This window comes from Vitis riparia, chromosome 16, assembly GCF_004353265.1.
Source record: "Vitis riparia cultivar Riparia Gloire de Montpellier isolate 1030 chromosome 16, EGFV_Vit.rip_1.0, whole genome shotgun sequence".
In the NCBI taxonomy this organism is placed as follows: Eukaryota; Viridiplantae; Streptophyta; class Magnoliopsida; order Vitales; family Vitaceae; genus Vitis; species Vitis riparia.
Genome location: NC_048446.1, coordinates 3,595,720 through 3,620,482, shown reverse-complemented (window position 1 = coordinate 3,620,482; position 24,763 = coordinate 3,595,720). Strand labels below are relative to the sequence as shown.

Below are 24,763 nucleotides of genomic sequence, written 5' to 3'. Positions count from 1 at the left end.
GTAAAGAGAGGACCATAATCTCCATTAAAAGGAGAACCCTCATGAACTCTAAATCACAATACATCATTTTATTGCATTCATTCATTCATTCAGAACCCACTTCTTTCTTTCCATCCAACATATTGTTTCATTTTAGGCCCTCTCATCACCTACATTAATTGTACCTTGTCATGCCTTATCATCCAAGTAATTCCTCTGCTACCCTTCCTTTCCATGCCCTCTTTGTCCTTTCTCTTCCATAATCCTCACTCCGTCAACTTCAGTTCTTTTCCACCAGATATTTCTGTGACTTCCTATCTTCATCCTTCCATGTGCCCTCATCTCCCCCCATTATAACCCCTCTCAGCATTTTGTGAACCCTCTGTCCCTTCCCTTTTATAATCATCTCTGGCAACTTCAGTCCTTCTCTACCAGATATTTCTCTGATATCCTATCTACATCCTTCCATGCCTTCCATGTTCCCTCCCTCCCTCTCTCTCCCTCCCTCTCCCTCTCCCTCTCATTTGTTTCTTCCCTTTGTTTTCTTCTTGTTTCATTCTGTCATGGAACCTCAACAAGAACAACAAAACCTTATGCACAGTAAAGAAAACCATAAAATTCAGAAAATACACAAGAAATCCAAGAATCCTATCACACATTATATTACATTATTATAGTTTAACTAATCCATACCTCTATGGCTTTCAACATCTCTTCCTTCTTCTGATTTGGCACCATTTTCCACTCAATGTTGGAGATGGGGGCAAACTTCCCAATTGCATGAAATGTCCCCAATTGATTGAGCCAGTATCCTTGCATTTGCTCCAATGGGCTGCCCAAGTTCATTAAATTCCACAGGTAAGCGCTTCCCCACACAGGACCGGTGGAAAAATTGGCAGTCACTTCTAGTACATCCAACTATTTAAAACAAAATTTAACAACAATTCTCAACATACTAACAACATTATATATATATTAAACAATATGAAATAAAGGTAAATTTCTATTTGCTAGATGAAAGTGTCAGTCACCTGCAGTACTGCAATCTATGCCATTATGTGGTTGGGATGGACCTTCTTGTTGAGGGGATGGCTGCTGTTGGCTGGGTGCAGAAGATGTTCCTATTTCAGACATGATTCCAAGAATTGACCTCAACTGCATGACACCAACAGATGATGAGTATTGAAGGAGTGGAAGAGGAGATAGATCTGGGAGTGTTTTTTTAACAAGAGTTGAACCGAGGAATGCAACTAGAAAAAGTAAATTCATTGATTCAGAACTGAAACAATGAAGCAACAATTACCGATGCATGGACAATGGATGCAAAATTGTACATATATATATATATATATATATATATATACACATGCGCACACACACACACACGAAAGTTATGATGTTAATTCCTGAGGCATAATAGGATTTTGACACTACAAGAAAAGACATGAATTCGAAGAAGAATTGTTTATCTAGTCTCTCTTTTTCATGGTATATCTCCAATATAAACTAGTGATCCCATACTTACGCTTATACCAACCAAATTCAAGCCGCTAACCATAACCAGCACACCAAAGTACACAAGATGTATACAATAATGCTAAAGGACCCACCCAAAAAAAAGAGGACACAAAACAACTCCTCTTCCTTAATGATAACCCAACCAACCAACAAAATCAAATAACAACATAACACCTCCATCTAGTAACAAAGCCAATAAATAAGTTGACAAAGGGTAAGATATAGGAATCTAATTAAGGAGGGCAATAGAAGAGATAAAACGGTCATATAACTTGGTAGTAATCATGAATCTAAAGCTGATCACTTGAGGAATGAATCACACCCCCATCTTATCAAAAAATAAAAAAATTAAAAATTCCAAATTTCATTGGGCTACATCTATGAACAATTTCTCACCCATGAGAACAAATTACTAAGAAACTCAATCATAAAGTTCAATTTCACCCACTAACAATTTAATCACAATACCAAACTTCACTGCCATGATACATATTCATTTGATATTAAAATTACATGCATCTTTATTACAATATGATATCATTATAAACATCATTGACATACCAGAAGCAACAACCTTTTTTTTATCAAATACTAGAAGAAACAATCATCAATATAGTATTTCTGTGTTAAAATTAAACAATCACGGACATGGCTAAAAGGACTCAACAATGACTAGAAATAAGTAATATAGTACTATGGTGATCTCCCTGCAAGTTAGAAATATAAACAGCAAGAAAATAAGGGTATGTTTTGTACTTGTTTTCAAAAATAAAAAAAGAAAACAGAAAAACATGTTTGAGAATCAAAACATAGAAAACAGTTTTCTGTTATTAAAAACATAACATAAAGTGTTTTCTGGTGGTTGTTTAAAAAATAATCATATAAATATAGATCATGATCGAAAATAATATAAAAGTTATTTTTAAAAATATAAAAAAACAAGTTAAAAACACTCCAAATTCCTACAAAATATCGGAGAATAGTTTTCAAAAACAATCATCAAAAACTGTTTTTGAAAACACTTCCCAAATAAAACCTAAAATGTTGCTCACTATTACATAAGAATACTATGCTAAAAACATCTCTCTAAATTATGTTGGCAATGGTTTAACACCTACATTAATATCAAAAGGCATTCAATGCATTTTTCTACACATTGGATTGAATAAATAAAAAACCTAATAAACTGAGCAGCATAGGAAATTAAAATCCCTTTCAAATAAACCCTAAAAAAAGGGGAAAAAAAAAAAGATATCATTTTTATTTTTAATTTTTGGAGAAAGAAAGAAAAAAAACAACATTACATCAGTCGGTAGGTTTGAAATAATCGCTTAAAACCCTAAAAATACTAAATTTGCATCCAGTTCCTCTGTTTACTCATGAATCAAAACCCTAGGCAATAAGAAATCAGGTCCTCAATAAAACAAAAGCCTAAAATTACAATGAGGGGACTTTACTCTCAGAAAAAAACGAATGAACTACAACTCCTAAAATTTCAAATTTATACCCAATCCCAAATCAAAAGCCTAAACATATGCAGCTCTCCAGCTTGCCCATGTCAATTTGCATGAAAGATTATACCCAAACCCTCAATTTGCATGAAAAAATAAAAAATAAAAATTGAATAGGGAACAAACTAGGTTATTGAAAAGGAGTTCATCGTAGCCATTCTAGGTTTCAGAGAAAAAAAGAGAAAAAAGAAAAATTCTTCCGTCATACCTGAGAGTAAGAAGAAAGAGTGTTTTTGTGCGGGTGGTTTGTCTACTTTCCTCGTCTTCATCTGATTTATATACGCTTCCGTCCTAGGATTGTTTTTATTTACTTAGGATACCATCTCTCTCTCTCTCTCTTTATTTTATTTTATTTTATTTTCTTGATTTCTTTCTTGATAACACTTTAAAAACTTGTTTAAATAATGTTTATCTTAAAAAAATTAATTGAATTAAAAAAAAAGGTGAAATGTTAAGGGTTTGTTTTAAAAAATGTATTTAATAATCATAAACAGTTTTATGTTTTTAAAAATAGAAAATAATGTGCTTTTCAAATAACATATTTTTATTATTTTTATTATTTATGAATTTTTTTAATAATTATACAAACATATAAAATAATTATAAATAAAACATTATATATATATAAATTATTTCTTAAAGCATATATTTAAAATATTAAATAAATATTAAAAATATTTTATGTTTTTAAATAGATTTTTGTTTTACAATCAGAACTGTTTTCGAAAACAATTACTAAGTATAATTAATAAATCTAATGTATTAAGTTTGATTTAATTTACATGTGAAAAATAAATTAGTCAAGTATTTTGAAATAAAATTTAATTTATAATTTTTTATGTTATTAAATATTATAACTTTCTAATATTAATTAAATCGGTTTTTAAATTTTAAATTATTTAAACAAATGAATCAATTTATTTGAAATTTATTTACTTAATAAAAATTTGTTGAGATATTAAAGAAATTAAAAGAAAAAAATAAAATTTTCGATAAAAGAAGAAATATGTCATCTTTATTTTTATTTTTTATTTTTTCTTTTTATTTTTAAAAATGAATGAAAATAACTTCTAATTATTATTTTAAAAATATTTTTTATTCTATTTTATTTTTTGAAAATTGGAAAAAAAATAAATAATCTAAAAAGAAAATTTGTTTTTATTTATAATTTAAAAGATGAAATGTTCAAATTAAGATTTATGATAAAAAAATAAAATCTTAAATTAAATTAAAAAATAATTTGAATTTTATTTAATTTTAACTTTTTTGCTACCAAATCTTATTTAGGGTTTAATCACATTTATTATATCTTACTCAGATTGGAAGTAAAAGTACAGAAGTTTCCAGAATTTTTGTCCACGTGCACACCCCCCTGCTGACAAAATCTAGCACTACATTTTCCCGCCAAAAAAACTCCCCATCTGAACCAATCACATCTCTCCATGTGTACACTCACTTCAAAATTACCAAAAACCCCATCTCTCTCTTCCAACTTGCAAGATGTTAGGGTTTATCATAGCCAACAAAACCTCCACTGTCATTCAGTGATGGACTCGCTCAGCTCCCCTGTGATCTCACCCAGTGGATCAGAACCCTCCGATCGGGCAATGTCGACCGAAAGGCTGCTCCGGAAGTCTCCGAGGCTGTGTAACGTTAACGTCACCCCTGGTGACTGTGGGGGCGAGAGACAGGCCAGTAAGAAGCTGAAGATTGCGGGTTCGGCAATGCAGAATAAGGGGAAGGGGAAAGGGAAAGCGGTGTCATTTTTGGTGGGAGATCCGGTGCCCGACGAGGAGGCTCGGCAGAGGTGGCCCTGGAGATATGAGGAGAAGGTGCGGTCTTTTTTTTCTCTCCTTTTTTTTTTGGGCTTTTATGGGTTTGTTTGGTCGGAGAGGGAATGTGGGAAAAGGATGGGAAAGAAAAGGACAAATTTGAATTGTGAAAAATGTGGCGTTAAAGAGAAAAGATCTCTTTGGTGTTTGTTTGGTTAGGGGGAGGCGAGGAAGTGTGGTAAAAACGAAAGAACAGCGAAGGAAAATTTGAATTTTAGAAATGTGCGTGTGTGTGTGTTTTTTTCCTTTTTAAATTCTTGTACGGCCTGTTTGGTTGGTGAGAAGTGTGGTCAGGATGGCTCGAATTTTGAAAAATGTAAATTGTTTTTGTTGTTGTTTTTTTTTTTGTTTGGTTGGCGAGAAAATGTACAAAAGAAAAAGGCAAATTTGAATACTTAAAAACACGTTTTTATAATTCTTAGGGCCTGTTTGGTTGGTGAGAGGATGTGCGAAAAGAGAAGGAGAGGAAAATTTGAATGTTGGGAAACATGGATTTTTTTTTTAATTTAAATTTTAGCTTTTTAATTTTAATTTTAATTTTTTATTTATTGAGGCAAAAAGGGAAGGGAAGGAGAATTTGAATTTTAAGAAATGTGACCTATGTGTGTGTGTATATATATATATATATATAGAAAATGTGATTTTACCTTTTTTTTTTTTAATTTCCTTTTTGAAGATTTATTTCTTTGGGTTTACCTGGTGAGAGATAAGGGAAGGAAGCTTTGGGGACGTTTAGAAACCTTTCTTGAAAATAGTTTAGATTAGAAAATAATTTTATGTCTTAAAAAATATGATTAATAAATTTTGGAGATTTTTTTCTGAAAACATACTAATTTTTGAGAATAATAGTGTTTTCAGATTGATTTTTTAGAGTGTTTTGGTTTGGAAAGTAGACAACTAACTTTTGCTTTGTCCATTAGTGCACAGAACATTTAAGGAGGATAGGAAACAAAAAAAAAAAAAGAAAAAAAAAAAGATCAGTTTTCCTTTTTAAGTTTTCAAATAAAATTTTATTCTTGAAAACAATAGAGAATGTATTTTAAGAATTGTTCTTAAAAACTGATATTTTAGAGCTGTTTTTGAAAACATGGCCAAACAGGAGTTTTGAGAAATGTGAAAAATGTTTTCTTTTCCTTTGTTCTCTTTTTGAATTTTTAAGTTTTTGGACGAAATGTGAAAAATGTTTTCTTTTCCCTTTTTTTCTTTTTGAATTTTTGAGTTTTAGGATTTTGAGTAATGAGAAAAAGCAACTCAATTATTTAATTTCCTTTTTGTTATGGTTAGTTGCCGAGGCAGTGTGGGAAAAGAATAGAAAATTTTGAGTTTCCTTGAAATGGGTAAATGAATGCTCTTTTCCATGTCCTTGGTCTATGTAATGACTTGCTAAACTTTCTCTCCTCTATGATGTGGGATATCACAATTATGTTGCCATACAAACACAATGTCCTCGTTGTGTCCTACAGGATTAGAGGGTCAAATAGATAGACATGCCTCATGGGGTCAAACAAACCCTCACACTGAGGTTGGGATAAACTCTGATACTATTTGTAACAACCCGCTCCAACTATGTCCTCTTTGGGCCAAATGGGTCCCTCATGACTTTAAAACACGTCTATATGGTTAAGAAGAAACCATATTTATTTAGTGCTAGAAACTTTCTTCCCTATTTGATTTGGGATATATCAACTTAATTTAGTTTTGTTCTTCATTTTTCAACAATTGAACCAAGTTTCTTAATTCCTTTTTGCAGTGTTTGGTCATCGAGACAATGTTGGAAAACATAGAAAAGAAGAGAATAAAGAAGGAAAATTTGAGTTTTGGGTCACTGTGAAGTGGGGAAAGCAAATGCATTTTTTTTTTTGTTCCAAATGGTTAATTTATTTGTCTAGTTTTCTCCACTTTATATTTTCCATATTTTGTTTTCCTATTTGGTTGAGGAGAAAATTGGAGTAAAAAGAGAAAGGAAAGTGAATTTTGAGTGGGGTTTCCAAGAAACAAGAAACAGAATATGTTCATTTTTTTCTTCTTTTTCTCCATTTTCTCATTTATTGAATTGCTCAGTTTCTCTTTTGCATTGTTTGATTAATGAGACAAGATAGAGAAAAAAGAGGAAAGAACCTTTCAAGTTTAGGTTTAAGAGAAATGAGAAAAGGAAAATATTTTCTGGTTAAATTATTTTTCTCAATTTCATCATTTATTGAGTTTTCTCCATTTCTTTTTGGGCGTTTTAAGTTGCTGAAACAATGTGGGAAAATTAGAGGAAAAGAAATGAGCAAAGATTTTTTTTTTTTTTAAATTTCTTTTCTTATTTATTATTCATCATTTATTTTTTTCTCAATATTTTTATTTTTTTATGTATAGTAATCCAACTGTTTCATTTATCTTTCTCCATTTTCTCAGCAACCAAATTGGGGTTTTGTTGAGTTGCTCAATTTATTTTATCACATTTGTCAATTTCAATCTGTTAATAATATTATTATTTACCTATAAAAAAAGGTAGGAACTTGGTATAAGATGACACTTTTATGGTTGGTTTGGACTATTTAGAAAGAACAGAATAGAAGAATTGGTAAAGATTCTGTAGGCACTTTAGTGATTAAGGACCCTCTTTTGAAGTCTTTCCTTGCTTTGTCAACTTGCTCTAGGGTAGAACTTAACTATTCCTTGGTTGATTTTATAGAGTTTGTGCAGGATGCAACCTTTGGTGGTGTCTTTTGGAGTTTCATTTTTTGGCCTAGGTGCATCTAATATACCTTGTGCACTTGAGTTATGTTCCTTTTTTTGGCATCTTGTCATGCATATCATTCTATTTGCCTATCAAAATAATAATAGTAATAATAATTATACTCTATTTTATGATTAAAAATAATTAGGAACTTTTGCAATTGCATTGGAGCCTATCCTGAGTTATAGCTTCCCATTGTAGCAATCATGTTTGAATTTTTATTCTGTTTTTCTAATTTAGTAAAATTATGATCACATGTTTATGAAGTGTTGGATCTTGCAGGATCGACAAAGTAAAGGTCAAAGTGTGAAGCCTAAGTGAGTGATTAGTTGAAGCTTCTTTCTTTGGTGTCTCTTTAAAACATCATATGCGTTTGGATCTTCGTTTTTGTTGCTTCGTAATATATAAATTCTTTCATGTAGTGATGACGAAGAAGACGAACTGGTTTTGGATGTAAAATGTCATTATTCTCAGGCTGAAATTGAAAAGTGTATATTCAACCTTGGAGATTGTGCATATGTAAAGGCAAGTGTTTTGTTAGCAAAATTTATTTAGGATTTGTATCTCCTATATTTTATTTGATCTTTTTATTTTTTATTTGATAAGTATATTTTATTTGATCATTTTTGCTTATCACTACAATGAAAATGTTGAAGTAAATGACACTTTATTACACTAGTCTGTTAGGAAAATATATGTTAGTCTATATATAAACTTGTTAAACTTGATTTGCATAAAATAATCTTGACCTTTTATACTGTTTCTACTGCTTCTAACATGGTGTTGGCCTTTTCTCTATTGAGGGGGATGAATTGATAGGAGTAGGTGTGATTCTTGTCTTAATCCATTTTGTTGTCTTTAGAGCTTTAGCCAAGTCAAGCATGATACACTTTGTTGGCCCATTACTTATCACTTCAGCTTTCAGGTTAAATTGATAACTTAACATGTTAATGGATCATTTGTTTATGGTAAGTCATGAGTTCAAACCTTGTTCATTACCTTATGAGGGTGGTATACCTGGACTTTAGCCTAAGTGGGGCTTGACATCCATTGTTAGACTCATTATCCAACAAGTTTAGCCTTTGGGTCAAATTAGTAGCTTAACAATATTAAGATAATATCTTGTAAAAGATGGGCATGATTAGATGATAACTATTAATTCGATAATGAAGCATTTTATGAATTGATCAAGATTGGGCAATGTGTAATATGTAAGTGAAATGAACCCTCTCTAGAAACGGGTAATATGGGCATGTATGGGCATGTATGGGCAAGTTGGGGGGTGGTGCACTAAAGAAGTGAGAGAAAGGGCATGGTGTAGGGGTGTGGAAGGCTATAAGAGGTAGATGAGAGATTTTCAAGATTAGAATTGGGTTTAAGGTTGGGTTTGGGAATAGGGTGAAGTTCTGGAAGGATAAGTGGTGTAGGGATTTGTCTATGAGGAATTTATTTTCAGGGCTATATTCCATAGCTACCTCTAAAGATGCTTGGGTGAGGAACTTTTAGGAGGATGGTAGTTGAAGTCTTAAGTTTACTAGACAATTGCATGACTGGGAACTTGAGGAGGTGCAAGCTTTCTTTGGGAGGTTGTCTGCACACCCCACCTCCTTGGAGACTGACGACGTTATGGTTTGGTTGCCTACAAAGGATGGTGTTTTTTCTATTAGGCCTTTTTACTCCTCTTTGGAAAATACGAGAGTGGAGCCACTCCCCCATGGCATAGTTTGGAATTCTTGGGTGTCCCCGAGAATTAGCTTTTTTGCTGGGAAGCAACTTAGGTCAGGATTTTGATTTTGGATCAGGTTGAAAGGAAGGAATGGAGGATTCCTAATAGATGCTACTTGTGTGAGGAAGAAGAAGAAACAAGTGATCATATCCTCATTCGTTGTTTGAAAGCTTGACTTTTGTGGTAGTTGATCTTTGCGCTCTTTGGTATTCAATGGGTGATGTACTCTTCAGTTAGAGAGGTCCTTCTAAGCTGACATAGATCCTTTGTTGGTTAAAATAGGAAAAAGGCTTCAAAGTTTACTCTATTGTGTTTGTTTTGGACTTTATGGTAGGAGAGGAATAGGAGGGCTTTGACAATTATGAAAACATGGAGCAAAAAATTAAAAATTCTTTCTTGTATCTTTTATGGGATAGGGTTAGATTGTATATTGAGGCTGGTTCTTTATTGTTGTTAGGCTTTATGGATTGGGTAGGCTCTTGGTAGGGCGTTGTAGTGGGTTTTTGTGTCTTCATGCCTTTTTTTGTCTTTTGTCTATTTTGTATACAACGTGTATACTTTCTTTCTCTTAATACAAATCTTATTTACCTATAAAAAAAAGGTGAAAATTAAGACAACTAGAGATTCCCTCAATGATTCCATGCCTAGCTAAAAGAATATTCCAAGATCGTTCATAATACCCCTTGTTTTTCTTTTTTTTTTCCCTCTTTTTGCCTCTATCTAGTGAAACCATATAGGCTAAAACCATGGGTACTTGATGAAAAACACTGATGTTGAGTGAAAATGATCACATTTACTGAAATATGCCAAGCCTTGCTTGAATTGAGGTTGGTACCAACTAGTGAGGTTTATAGGATTGTTTTTTTTGGATGGTATGCTTTAGGCTAATTTCAAATGAAAAATGAGGAGTTAATAACTTCAGCACTACCTTTTCCCCTTATTATTATTATTATTTTTTTTTCTCCATTTTAATTATAACCAATCATTTGAATGTGTTATGGAGCATTATAAGCATGTTATGTTCATTTATGTCTTCTAGGGTAAGAAAGGAGGACAAAACTATATTGGCAGAATACTGGAGTTTTTCAAAACAATGGATGATGAAGATTATTTTAGGGTTCAATGGTTCTTTCGACCTAAAGATACAGTAAGATAGTAATACTATTCAAATTTATTAGACCATTTTTATGATTTCATCTTCGGTGCTTACTTTTTTTATTTTTATTTTTTGTTTTCTCTTAGGTGATGGAAGAAGAAGGAGCATCTCATGAGAAGAAGCGTTTGTTCTATTCTAATTTAGTGAATGATAATTTATTAGATTGCATAGTTTCAAAAGTCAATATCATACAAATAACACCTAGTGTATGCTTCGATCTTAAGCTTTTAGTGTTGTAAATTCATTCATCTAGTTTTTATTTAGTCTGTTTTGAACAAGTCCAAGACTTATTCATTTTGGTTCATATTTCATTGTTTGTTTATGTTATTGTTCAGTTCCTCATTATTTTTTGGCAGGTCAACTTGAAGTCAAAATCTATTCTACCTTGCGACTTTTATTACGATATGAAATACTTAATCGACTATTCAACATTTTGTACAATGGAAGTTGGTAAGTTGTGATTGTGATTATTGATTAAGTGCTTTATCGATTTTTTTTTTCTTTTTATTATTAGAAACTAGAGATGTATTAATTATGAATAAAAAGTTCATGAGAAGGATGGGGAATCCTTCCCACAAATACAAAAAATTGATCAAGACATAATGAACTCCTCCACTCTACAAGGACATCTATATAAAATGGGATACACCACAAAAGAATGTACAAGGATATTGTTGAGAGAGAGAGAAAGAAGAAAGACCTTAATTCTCATTAATGTAATGATCTACTTACAATTGAGAAATATATATATATACAAGGCTAGGAGTCCTAACTACCATACATGTATCCTATATTAACAAGGAAAGGTTATACACTATAAATACATTATATTCAACACTCCCCCTCAAGCTGGAGCATATACGTCATATGCACCAAGCTTGTTACAAATATATTTAATCCTAGGACCTCTGAGAGATTTAGTGAAGATGTCAGCTAGTTGATCATTTGAATTAACAAAACTTGTAGCAACACATCCTGATGCGATCTTCTCTCTAATGAAATGACAGTCAACTTCAATATGTTTGGTCCTTTCATGAAAGACTGGATTGGATGCAATATGTAATGCGGCCTGGTTATCACATATGAGTTTCATCTGTTCATCCTTTCCAAATCTCAACTCTCGAAGAAGATGTCTCAACCATATGAGTTCACATGTTGCCAAAGCCATAGCTCGATACTCGGCTTCAGCGCTAGATCTGGCCACTACATCTTGTTTCTTACTCTTCCAAGATATTAGATTACTTCCAATAAAAACACAGTACCCTGAAGTGGAACGTCTATCTGTGGGTGAGCCAGCCCAATCTGCATCTGTGTAACCAACAACCTGAGTATGACCTCTGTTCTCGTACAACACACCTTGGCCTGGTGTACTTTTGATATATCGAAGAATGCGGATTACAGCATCTCAATGGCTATCACATGGTGACTGCAGGAATTGACTAACAACACTCACAGGAAAAGAAATGTCTGGACGAGTAATGGTGAGATAGTTCAATTTACCTACGAGCCGTCGATATCTCCCGGGGTCTCCTAAAGGCTCCCCCTGTCCTGGTACAAGTTTGACATTCGGATCCATAGGTGTGTCTACCGGTTTACAGTCTAACATACCAGTTTCTTCCAGGATGTCTAAAGCATACTTCCTTTGGGAAAGGACCACAGCAGAACTGGATTGAGCTATCTCAATTCCCAAGAAATACTTGAGTTTCCCCAAGTCTTTGGTCTGAAAGTGGGTAAAAAGGTGTTGCTTTAGTTTCTGAATACCATCCTGATCACTGCCTGTAATGACGATGTCGTCCACATAAACAACCAGATAAATACACTGCCCCAAAGAGTTATGATGATAGAAAACTGAATGGTCTGCTGTACTGCGAAGCATGCCAAACTCTTGAACAACAGAACTAAAACGGCTAAACCATGCTCGAGGAGATTGTTTCAAGCCATATAGAGAACGGCGTAACCTGCATACTAAACCAGACTCCCCCTGAGCAACAAAACCAGGAGGTTGCTCCATATAAACTTCCTCGGCAAGATCACCATGAAGGAAGGCATTTTTAATATCCAATTGATAAAGAGGCCAAGAACACATGGCAGCCATGGAGAGAAGCAGACGGACAGAAGCAATCTTGGCAACCGGAGAGAATGTGTCACCATAATCAGAACCATAAACCTGAGTATAGCCTTTAGCAACTAAGCGGGCCTTAAGGCGATCAACTTGACCATCAGGACCAACCTTAACTGCGTAGACCCAACGACAGCCAACGGTAGATTTACCCGAGGGTAAAACAACAAGATCCCAAGTGCCATTAGAGTGCAGAGCAGCCATTTCATCCACCATTGCCTGTCGCCAGCCTGGATGGGAAAGAGCTTCATGGGTGCTCTTTGGAAGAGAAACAGAGGATATAGTAGAAACAAAAGCAGAATAGGGTGAAGATAATCGATGATAACTCAAAAAATTGTAAATAGGATGAGGATTACGAGTAGAGCGAGTACCTTTCCGAACAGCAATGGGTAAGTCATTAGGAGAAGGCAGAGCCGGGGTAGGTGAAGCTGAAGGGATAGGAAGTGAGTCAGCAGGTGCCTCAGCAAAAGGGAGAGGAGCAACGACACGAGGGCGACGATGATAAACCTGAAGTGGTCGAGGAGGCATAGCATCAGGTGGGGAGACAATGGGAATAGGCAAGACTTCAGAAACAGGAAGAGACTCAGAAGTGGTGGAAAAGAATGGTGAGTCCTCAAAGAAGGTGACATCAGCGGAGATAAAGTATCGATGAGTCTCAAGGGAATAACAACGATAACCCTTCTGAAGTCTGGAGTATCCCAAGAAGAGACACTTCATGGCTTTGGCGGAAAGCTTGTCCTGTCCAGGAGTGAGAATATGAACAAAGCAAGTACAACCAAAGACACGAGGAGGAAGGAAATAAAGTGGTTGGTCAGGGAAGAGAAGGGAGTGAGGAATCTGATCATGTAAGACAGAGGAGGGCATACGATTAATCAAATAACAAGCGGTAAGAACAGCGTCCCCCAAAAACGAAAAGGAACATTGCTATGGAGGAGGAGAGTACGAGCTGTCTCAACAAGATGTCGATTCTTGCGTTCAGCTACCCCATTTTGTTGAGGAGTATGAGCACAAGAAGACTGATGAAGAATCCCATGATGAGACATAAACGAAGTAAATGGGGCTGAAAAATATTCCCTGGCATTGTCACTGCGTAACACACGAATAGAAATATTGAACTGGGTTTGGATTTCAGCATAAAATTTCTGGAAAATAGAGAATAACTCAGCTCGATTTTTCATTAAAAATAACCAAGTACATCGAGAATAATCATCAATGAAAGTGACAAAATACTGAAATCCTAAAGTAGACGCAGTCCGACAAGGACCCCAAACATCAGTGTGGACAAGCTCAAAAGGAGACTTTGCCCGATTATTCAAACGCTTTGGGAACGAGACACGAGTATGTTTCCCAAGCTGACATGACTCACACGGAAGCGACGATAAAGTGGAAAAACAAGGGACCATCTTCTGGAACTTGGAGAGACTAGGGTGGCCCAGACGATTGTGAATGGGGAGAGGAGCATCAGTGGAAATGCAAACTGCAGGAGATGAATCCGAGGTGAGGTGATAGAGGCCTTGAGACTCACGTCCTATGCCAATCGTCTTCCTCGTACTCCGGTCCTGCAAGGTCACAAATTTATCAGAAAAGGTAATAGAGCAATTAAGAGTACGAGTGATTTTGCTGATGGAAATAAGATTAAAAGGACATTCAGGAGTATAAAGGACAGAAGTGAGAGGTAGAGAAGGCAGAGGAAGGGCCAAACCAATACCTTTAGCCACAGTTTGAGAACCATTAGCTAAGGTAACATTAGGTAAAGTAGAGGTAGTAGTAATAGAGGAGAAAAGATCCTTATTACCAGATAAGTGATCAGAAGCTCCAGAATCTAGAATCCAGGGTCCAAGAGAAGATGTGTGGGTAAGGCAGGCAGAGGCATTACCAGGCTGGGCAACAGAGGCAACAGAAGCCTGAGATGCGGAAGAGCTCGGAGCTTGAGGCAGCGGAGAATCAGAGGACTGGGCCACATGGGCAGTGCGAGGAGGTCGTCCATGTAACTGATAGCAACGATCGCGAGTGTGGCCAAGTTTATTGCAATAGGTGCAATGAGGACGTTGACCTCTACCTCGGGTACCACTACGGCCTCCTCGAGAGTTAGTTTGAGAAACTAACACAGAAGAATCTGAAGTGCTATCAAATGGCAAAGTCTGAGTGGAGGAGATACGGAGGAGGCGAGCAAACACATCATCCAAGGACGGAACTGATGAACTACCAAGAATCTGATCGCGGACAGGCTCAAGATCCGGACGGAGGCCAATAAGAGTAAGAACCATGAAGAACTTGTCAAGCTGTGTTTGTTGAGCCCCAATATCAGGAGTAAGAGGCATCACAGTCAAGAACTCCTCCTTAAGAGAGGCAATCTGGCCAATATAAGTAGATAGATCCAAGTCCTGTTGGCTGAGATGGACAATAGCAGAAGCCACCTTATAAAGACGCTGGATATCATTCGTATATAATCCTTTGGCCTGAGTCCAAAATTTAAAACAAGTTTTGTAGGCCCGAAGATGAAGAAGAATCTTGGGATCAACCGATTGCCATAATACACTACATAACTGTGCATCTATCTTCCTCCACTGTACGCGGTCAACCTCAGGGATATCTGCCTCCTGTGTAATCAAGTGATCCTCATATCCTTGACCCATAAACCAAAGTTCAACAGAGGCAGACCAGGAAAGATAATTGTCACTGCCAACCAATTTCTCCGAAGTAATCATAGGAGATCCAGATATAACAGCGGAAAAAATGGAATTTTTAGTAGTCATATCTACTTATCTGGAGAATGAAGTATGTTTGGATCGAAGAGAGCCCTAATACGGCTTCAGATTGCGGCGTGGCACCACCGAAAAAGGGAGACGGCCTCAGATCGCGGCGTGGTACCACCAGAAAGGTAGAAGAACACTTCCCAAGGCACGTGCAGGGATTGGAGTGGAGAAAAAGTAGTCGGAGCTTCGCCGGAAAGACTGTTTGGAGGGCCGACGGAGACAAAAATCCCCAAAAGAGGTACGTGCAGGGCTCGAATGGGAGAACCAGGGTGGTAGGGAGGCTGGTCGGCGTCAGGCGAGGCTGCTGGAGGAGGCGCGTGGCCGGAAAAGCCCTCACGCGCCCTCACGCGCCGGCGCGTGAGATGCAGCCGCCGGACGGAAACGTGCGCGTGGGGCGGCGCGTGGATGCTTTTTTGGTGCCGGTGCCTTCACAAAAGTTGTAGATCTCCTCCAGGCGCTCCTTCTGGTATGGTCGGTGTCGGAAAAATACGTCGCCGGAAAGTTCGCCGGAAAAATTCGCCGGCGGTGAGTAGTTTCTGTCGACGATCCGAATGACCAGAAAGTATTGAGAGATGGGGAAGGTGACCGGAATGAAACACGGTCACCGGAAGGTTTCCCGGAGTTGATGACACGGGAAACAGGAAAGAATTAGGTTTTCTTCCTTGGCTCTGATACCATGTTGAGAGAGAGAGAAAGAAGAAAGACCTTAATTCTCATTAATGTAATGATCTACTTACAATTGAGAAATATATATATATACAAGGCTAGGAGTCCTAACTACCATATATGTATCCTATATTAACAAGGAAAGGTTATACACTATAAATACATTATATTCAACAGATATCATCTCCTTAAACTCGAGCTAAGCTTCTTTTGTTATTGATTCAACCCTTTTGGTCCACACACTTAGTGTCGATTGAGCTGAATGACATTTAGAGGAATGTCTTTTAAAATCATCCATCCAAGAAGCTAAAAAAAGTGATAGAAGTGAAATAGATCCAACAACATCTTTTATGTCCTCCATTTATCATCAAAGATCCTAGTATTTCTCTATTGCCGCACGATTCAAAGCAAAATGAGACAGACAATTTTCCAAAGGGTCTTACCTTTAATGGAGCTCCCTAAACCCATATACTAAATGATCATCATGTCGCATAAACTCTTAAGCTAGACCCAATCCATCTTGACTTGTTTGAATAGCATGTGCCATAAACCTGAAGCTATCGGACAATGTATAAAGAGATAGTCAATCGTCTCTCCACTCCCCATGCATAAGATGCTCCATTAAAAAATAAGGGCTTTAAAAGGTCTTCTCAATTATAGCATGTCATTGGTATTAGTCTTCTTGCGTGCCGCTAACCATGTTAAGGCCTTGACCTAGATAAGACCTGAGGTTTCCATAAAAGTCTGATTAAATGGAAAGGAATTGGATATGATATATTGGACAAAGCAAAGAAGAAAGATTTGACTGAGAATAGGCCTGAAGAGGATAGTGCCAAGGCTCGCACGTATAGGCTTTATCAAGTCTTATGCAGATACATAAAAATCTAGTTTATGTTTATAAATAGGTGGTTTTTGTTAATTGAATTTTTAGCATGTTCACGAGTTTTCTAGTTCTTTATATGCATGTACCACCACCTGTAGCTAGGCTGAGTGGACTCTCCTAGCCATGGGTAGCTTGAAACCCAATTTTAATTGATGTAACTTGCATAACTCAAGCCAAACGAGGATTCATTACCTCATTTGGAATCATTAAGATGGGATTATTTAAAGTTTTCAAAAGGTAGCTAGAAAGTGGTTAGAGAGTTAGGTACCTCCAATCTTATGGTGGATGAGGATTAAGTAATAGTTTTTCATAGATATCTCCCATCTAGAGAGATGGTCATGAAGATATTATGACTAGGTGTTGAAGATTGTGTTTTAGGTTGTGTGTGTGTGTGATTTTTTTATTTTATTTTAAAAATTCAGTAATATGTGCTTTGGTGTATTGTTTCTTTGGCACTATCTATAGATTTATTTTGTTTGCCTATCAAATTTTCTTTTCCTCAAAATTTGAATAGTAGATTAAGAATTTTTTGAGGTAGCCAAGTGATCTCATGCCCTCTTGAGCTGGAGGTGGGTTTTTAAGGAGAGTATAGTCTCTTGTAAGAAAACAATTATGTTATTTTTGTAGAAAATAGGAACTTGAAGTAATGACCCTTTTTTTAGAATTTTTTTTTTTTTGATAAGTGATGACCCTTTTTTTAGAATTCATTTTCAATTTTTGTTTTCAAGAACAATTTTGGAATTTTTTTTTGAGAAACATGTTTTTTGTAATGTATTTGTTTAATTACCACTTGATTAAAAAACTTAAATTGTTAGGTAACAAGCCAACAATAATATATAACCAATTAATAGCTGGGCTGATCAACTTCACTCTCTCACATGCAACTTACTCTTGCTCACATGAAACCTACTACTCACATGCAACCTATTCTTGCTAACATGTAAATTTAATAAATGGGGGAATAACAAGCAATAAGGTTAAAAGCCAAGACTTCTATAAGACCAAAGCTTTGATACTATGTTAAATTACCACATACCTAAGAGCTTAAGTTGTTAGGTAATGGGGCAACAATATATATCTCAGGCTAACACCATTATTTGATAGAAATTGTTGGCACATTATCTAACAACTTAAGCTTTTGGGTTTATTAGTAACTTAACAAAGTGTTAGAGTCTTGTTTTGTAGGGAGTCTTGTGTTCAAACTTATCCTTTGTTTATTCTCTCATTTATTTCTCTATATCTTTTTATAACCGTTTACCTTAGGAGCACATATACCTTAGGGTTCATTTTTTATATAATAAAAAATGAATTTAACATAGTTACTATGGTAGAATACTTTCTACCATGGATTTAGGCTACTTGTGGATTGTGGGGAAGATAAGCATGGTTTTTTAGCATAATGCATTTTTTTGCGTATTATCTAGTTGAATAAGCCTTTAGGTTAAATGGTAGATTTAACATTTGTTATATTTAAAACTCAATTAAGTTTGTTATATTGTTGGCTTACTACCTAATAGCTTATGCTTTCAGGTCAATTGGTAGCTTAACATAGTACTAAGATATTGTTTTATGAAAGATAATGATTTTGAACTTTATTAATTTTCATTTCCCCTAATTTATTGAGCCTATGTACAAGCTAAAAAAAAGTTGCCCTTGAGGTAGAGCGTTAGGTTTAAAATTCAAATAAGCTTGATATATATTGTTAGTTTACTACCTAACAACTTAAGCTTTTAGGTGAATTGGTAGCTTAAAAGTATTGATACTAGTGGTAACATCATAGTTTTAAAAGGCGCAAGACGCATCTAAGGCCTAAAAGTCTCATACAACTTAGGTGCAAGGTGCAACACAAGACACACACTCGAGCAAAGTGAAATGCTACTTAAAATGCATATCAATTTGCCATCTTTAAACTTGAGATGAAACCTCCTTCTTCTGTGGCTCTGCCTTAACAAGAAACTAGCTTAGGGCCTTCATCACCATCACAAAAAGATAAGGTGAGAGGGGATCTTCTTAGCTCAAGCTTGTAGAACTCTAGAAGTAGTTAGGGGCCCATTCACTAACATAAAGGATCTCATTGTGCAAAACCTTATCCATCAAATCAATCTTTGACCAAAACCTATTATTTCTAATACAGACAAAAGAAACTTCCAATTTACATGACCATTGACTTTTTCAATATGCTCCACTTGTCTTTGATAAAAAAACAAAAAGGCTCCACATGTCTATCATTACACATAGAACTATTGTAACACATGACACATGACATACCTATAGAAGCCACTTTATTAGCGATCCTATTCCTTGTAAAGTTATTTATAGAGCATCATGTGACTTTTATATTCATGTGGCTGATGTTGTTATGAGCTTTTGTTTCAGTTCTTGTGCTTGGGCATGACGATAACTAAGTACAAATACTTTCTCATAGGTGGATGCTTGAACCTCTTAGATGCTTGCCTCTAGTAGACGTCAAGAGAAGTTTTCCTATGCTTTTTAGGATGGAAGCATTTATCTCTATAAAGTGAATAAGAGAAGGATGACTTTCAATATACTAAGATGATGAAAAGTCACATTCCTACCTTTATTGGTTGGCTTTACTAGTTTGTTATCATTCCATCTAAGAGGATTTCTGATAACTACCTTTATACCTCTCTATGAGGGTGGATCACCTAAATAAATTATTATTGCGCTAAAGAACGCTCCACTTGCTTTTGAGGTGCTCGGTAGCACATCTTGGCTCCTTATACTTGCTTCAATTGGGAACATCACTTGAGGAGCCTAAGAAGGGCTTGGTGCTTCTTGATGGTAGGCTCATTCTATCTAACCAATGAGTGTATGAGATAATTCAAGATTCTTAGTTTGAGGCTAAATGAGACAATCTTTTGTCTTTTTTGTAGAAGGGTCTTATTTTGTTTGATCTTGAGTATTAGATAGATGATTGATGTGATTGGTTTCAATTAAATTAGTAGTATTGAGTACTGTTAGCCTAATAATTCTTCATATCCGGCATGAAAGGACTTTTCATGTACGTGATTTTTTTTTGTTTCTTTGTTTGACAACCTTGTAGTGGGTTGTATTAGTTTTGATTCTTTGCCTGAAGATAGGAGATGGATTTACTGATGTATTGACTAAAGGAATAATAGTCATCCTACAAGATTCTACATAAGTTTCTTCTTGGACATGGTGAGTGTTGCAAAGAATAATTTGATATTACAAGTTTCTAGATGAGGAAGACTTTGGCAAGCAAGTTGAGGAGCATTGGTTTTGGTCTAATGCACAATCATTCGAAGTTGCCTCTGGGGGATGTTTTCCAAAGGAGGGAGTGTGCAGCAGATTTTCCTCATAAAGGAACTTCTTTTGCAGATGCAGTTATCAAAGGCAAAGGGGAAATGGAAGAGGTTTTTTGGATTTAGTGTGGGCAGGAGGAATTAGAGGAAATCCTGAAGTGTTTCAATTGTTGTCTTGTGGGTAGGTGGGGAGACTTTGCAGGTGAGGCACTAGTGTTGGATTCTTTGAAAGCTTGGGCTGGTAAAAGCTGGAATCTGGTTGGGAACTGACGTAAATTGAGAGAGCAGAATTGTGGAATAATTTTATTCTCTTTCCTTCTCAGAAAACTACATTAGCTTTATACAGAAAAATCTTAGCTATAGAAAAGGAAACTAATTACTAGGCTATATCAAATTCCATGATTTATGGGATACTCTAACAAAATAGGAAACTAACTAAATTAACCTAATTCTAGGAATTCTGGCTGTTACAAACAAACTCTCCTAAACTAGCATAATTACTATACACAACAAAATACAAGCCATTAATTTACAACCATAATTCACGTTTTCCCACACTCCCCCTCAAGCTGGTGAATAGGTATTCACCATTCCCAGCTTGGATACAAAGCTTTGAAACACTGAACTACTTAGCCCTTTGGTAAGTATATCGGGAAGTTGACCATGTGTAGACACATAAGGTGTACATATCAATCCACTATCCAACTTCTCTTTGATGAAGTGTCTGTCAATTTCAATGTGCTTCGTTCGATCATGCTGTACCGGGTTGTGAGCTATGTTGATTTCAGATTTATTATCACAATAGAGTCTCATTGGTCCATCCCATTTAATCTTTAAGTCTTCTAAAACGATCTTCAACCATAGTAGTTCACACACACCTTGAGCCATTGCTCGGAATTCTGCCTCCGCACTAGACCGCGCTACCACATTCTGTTTCTTACTCCTCCATGTCACGAGATTTCCACCAAGAAAGGTTCAATATCCGGAAGTTGATCTTCTGTCAATAATTGAGCCAGCATAGTCAGCATCTGTGTATGCCTCAAGTACTAACCCTTCATTCCTTTTGAACAAAATACCTTTACCTGGTGTCCCTTTGAGATATTGTAACACTCGATAAGCTACCTGCAGATGAGCTTCCTTTGGACTATGCATGAATTGACTAATCACACTCCCTGCATATGCTATATCCGGTCGTGTATGAGATAGATAAATGAGCCTTCCCACCAAGCGTTAATACATTTCTTTATCTACTGTAGCATCATTTTCTGCCTCTCCGAGTCTAAGATTCGGATCTATTGGAGTACTTGCTGGTTTGCATGCGGTCTTGCCAGTTTCTTTGAGAAGATCTGTAACATACTTCTGTTGGGAGATAAAAATGCCTTGCTTAGAGTGAGCCACCTCAATACCAAGAAAATATTTCAACCTCCCTAATGCCTTGATCCCAAATTCCTTAGCCAAACATTGATTTAGAACCTGTCTCTCCTTGTCATCGTTTCCTGTCACTATTATGTCATCGACATACACTAAGAGAGCTGTGAGTCTCCCCGAAGATGAGTGTTTAATGAACAACGTATGATCTCCTTGACTTTGCCTATATCCCATGGTTATCATCACTCTTGCGAATCTTCCAAACCATGCTCATGGTGATTGCTTAAGTTCGTACAAGGCCTTTTTTAATTTACATACAGTATGAGCAACTAAATTATTGTCATAACCTAGCGGGACCTCCATATAAATTTCTTCCTCTAGTTCTCCATGCAAAAAAGCATTCTTGACATCAAATTGCTGCAAATCCCAATTGTAATTAGCTGCTAATGACAACAAGACTCTAACAATGTTCATCTTTGCGACCGGAGCAAAAGTTTCTTGGTAATCAATCCCATAGGTTTGAGTATAACCCTTGGCAACCAATCTAGCCTTGTATCTTTCTATTGATCCATCTGCTCTGTATTTCACAGTATAAACCCATTTACACCCCACGGGTTTCTTTCCTGTCGGCAATTTTACCAACTCCCAAGTTTTGTTTTTTTCTAATGCCTCCATCTCCACATTCATAGCTTGTTTCCATTTTTCATCGGTCAAAGCCTCGGATACGGTGGTAGGGATAGAAATAGTGTTTAGGCTAACAAGGAAGGCTCTATGAGATGGTGAAAATTTTTTAAAGGATAGGAAGTGGGTAAGAGGGTATAGAGGTCGATTTGTGCATTCTCTAATCCCTTTCCTAACAGCAATAGGGAGGTCCTGGTCATCATTGCTCACATGAGATTCAGATTGCAATGAAGGATTAGAAATTGTTACCTCATTCTCAGAATTTGGGTTGAAGTCTTGAACTTGCACAGATTCAGGGACAACTGTGTTTTTCCTCGAAAACACTTTGTCAAATCTCACATTCTCAGGGGCAGATTTTGGATTTTCAGGCATAGGTTCAGGCTGATCGGGCAATTTAGGTAAGGTTTCAATCAAAGGATCAGTGGGACGAGATTGTTTTGACAAGGGAAGTGATGGCAGATCAAGGAATAAAAAATCCCCCCTATCCTTATCTTCCATTACCGAATTCTCCCCCCGAAGATAAGGAATAGTGAAATAAGATTCTTGTTCATGGAAAGTAACATCCACTGAGACATAGAATCTTTTTGATGGAGGATGGTAACACTTATACCCTTTCTGAGTTAAAGAATAACCCAAAAAAACACATTTTAATGCCCGTGGATCTAACTTCCCCCTGTTTTGATTATGAACATGGACAAATGCCACACACCCAAATATCCTAGGAACAAGATTGTTTGTAGTGTGTAGGTTTGGATAGAATGTTGAAAGTATGTCCATTGGACTTTTGAATCCCAAGATCCTAGAAGGCAATCTATTTATGAGATGAGCAGCTATAAGAACTGCTTCTCCCCAAAAGGATTTAGGCACATTTTTCTAAAACATGAAGGATCGGGTTGAGTCAAGAAGGTGACCATTTTTTCTTTCTGCCACTCCGTTTTGCTGTGGAGTGTTAACACAAGATGACTCATGTATTATTCCTTCCCTCTGAAAGTATGGAGTTAGGACTTGATTGAAATAATCCTTAGCATTATCCGACCTAAATCTTTTGATATTGACTCCAAATTGAGTCTTAATCATAGAACAAAAATTTGGAAGGACAGTACTGACATCAAATTTATGTTTGAGCAAAAAAATCCAAGTGACTCAAGTACAATCATCAATGAATGAAACAAACCATTTAGCCCCAGTAATGTTAGGAATAGGAGAAGGACCCCAAATGTCACTGTGTATGAGATAAAAAGGAATAGTACTTCTTTTATTGCTAACTGGAAAAGACACGTTTGTGTTTAGCAAGTTCACACACTTCACAATGAAAATGTTCGACGTCTAGACCTTTAAATAAAGAAGGAAACAGAATTTTAATAACCCTAAATGATGGATGTCCAAGTCGACGATGATGAAGCCAAACTTTTTCTTTATTTAATGAAAAAACTTCTGAGACAAAAGAATGAGATGATTTGCCTTTGGTAATGTTTGATTGACTTGGTGCTTTGAGATAGTAGAGTCCATCCCGTTCTCTAGCATGTCCAGTCATCTTCCCCGAATCCTCGTCCTGAAATACACAATGACTATGATAAAAAACCACATTGCAATGTAAATCTTGAGTGAGTTTTTGGATAGAAATGAGGTTCGTGGTTAACCTAGGGACATGAAGAACATTTTTTAACATCAGTGATGGGCTTATTTTGACATCTCCTATACCTGCTACAGTGGTTAAGGAGCCATCGGCTGTGGCTATTTTTCTACTGCTTAAACATGGGAAATATGTGGAAAAAATGTTTAGTGACTGAGTCATATGGTCGGTAGCACCTGAGTCAATGACCCAGGAGTTGGCAAAGGTTATATCCGAGACATTTAATCCAATAGAGAATGGAAACTTACCTGAATACGCCAATGAACCAGTACCTACTAGTTTGTCAAGGTTGCAAATAAGAGACCTCACCCTCTCAACTTCTTCTTGATTAAGACTGCCTATCTCTTGCGGTGTTGCTCCATTCTGTTGTATTGTTGTAACACGGGCCTGACCATTATTACTTGGTTGTTCTCCCTTCTATCCCCACTCTCGACTTGGTGGTTTTCCATGTAGTTTCCAGCACCACTCACGCGTATGGCGTGCCTTCTTACAATAAGTGCACCATAAGTTGTCCTTGTAGTCACGATTTTGAGTCTTTGGTTGACTAGATCTTCCATTGCCAGAAACTAGTACTCTTTCCATATTTGTGGCTGAATTGTTACCACTGCCAGCCACCATAGCCGAGCTGTCCGTGTTCTGTGGATTAAGCATCAGGCATCTTCTGCTTTCCTCTCCTCGAATTAATGCCACTACCTCATTAAAGCACGAAACTTCTTGCTTGCCAAGAATCTGGATTCACACTTGATCAAATTCTGGATTGAGTCCAACAAGAAAATCATAGACTCGATCTTGTTCTATGAAATCCTTGAGAATAGTAGCATCTTCGGGACACTTGGTCTTTATCACCCTATAATGATCAAGTTCTTGCCATAAAGATTTCAATTGATTAGCATACTCAGTTTAGCAGCAACAGTTTTCACGTTTAC

The 24,763-nt window shown here is 36.3% G+C and overlaps 1 protein-coding gene and 1 long non-coding RNA gene across 8 annotated transcripts in view; one reads left to right on the top strand and one right to left on the bottom strand.

Moving 5' to 3' along the window:
• Nucleotides 1-492: 492 nt before the first annotated feature.
• On the bottom strand, nucleotides 493-3,267 carry LOC117934255. The gene is made up of 4 exons (XR_004654454.1): nucleotides 3,217-3,267; nucleotides 1,011-1,134; nucleotides 673-897; nucleotides 493-569 (listed from the first exon to the last, which is right to left on the bottom strand). It is a non-coding gene; the product is annotated as an uncharacterized LOC117934255 (long non-coding RNA).
• Nucleotides 3,268-4,480: 1,213 nt separating this feature from the next.
• Nucleotides 4,481-24,763, top strand: part of LOC117934131 (DNA (cytosine-5)-methyltransferase CMT2-like) — a 45,719-nt gene continuing 25,436 nt past the window's right edge. For 4 of the 7 annotated variants that reach the window (XR_004654422.1, XR_004654423.1, XM_034855766.1 and 1 more), the window contains exons 1-6: nucleotides 4,482-4,840; nucleotides 7,848-7,882; nucleotides 7,988-8,090; nucleotides 10,331-10,438; nucleotides 10,534-10,653; nucleotides 10,804-10,897. Coding sequence is in view for 4 of the 7 variants with exons in the window: in XM_034855766.1 (XP_034711657.1) it covers nucleotides 4,556-4,840; nucleotides 7,848-7,882; nucleotides 7,988-8,090; nucleotides 10,331-10,438; nucleotides 10,534-10,653; nucleotides 10,804-10,897 (745 nt within the window). In the remaining 3 variants the exon portion in view is untranslated. Of the gene's footprint in view, nucleotides 4,841-7,847; nucleotides 7,883-7,987; nucleotides 8,091-10,330; nucleotides 10,439-10,533; nucleotides 10,654-10,803; nucleotides 10,898-24,763 lie in introns of all 7 variants that reach the window. The other 3 variants (XM_034855765.1, XR_004654421.1, XM_034855764.1) reach the window with 3 other exon arrangements.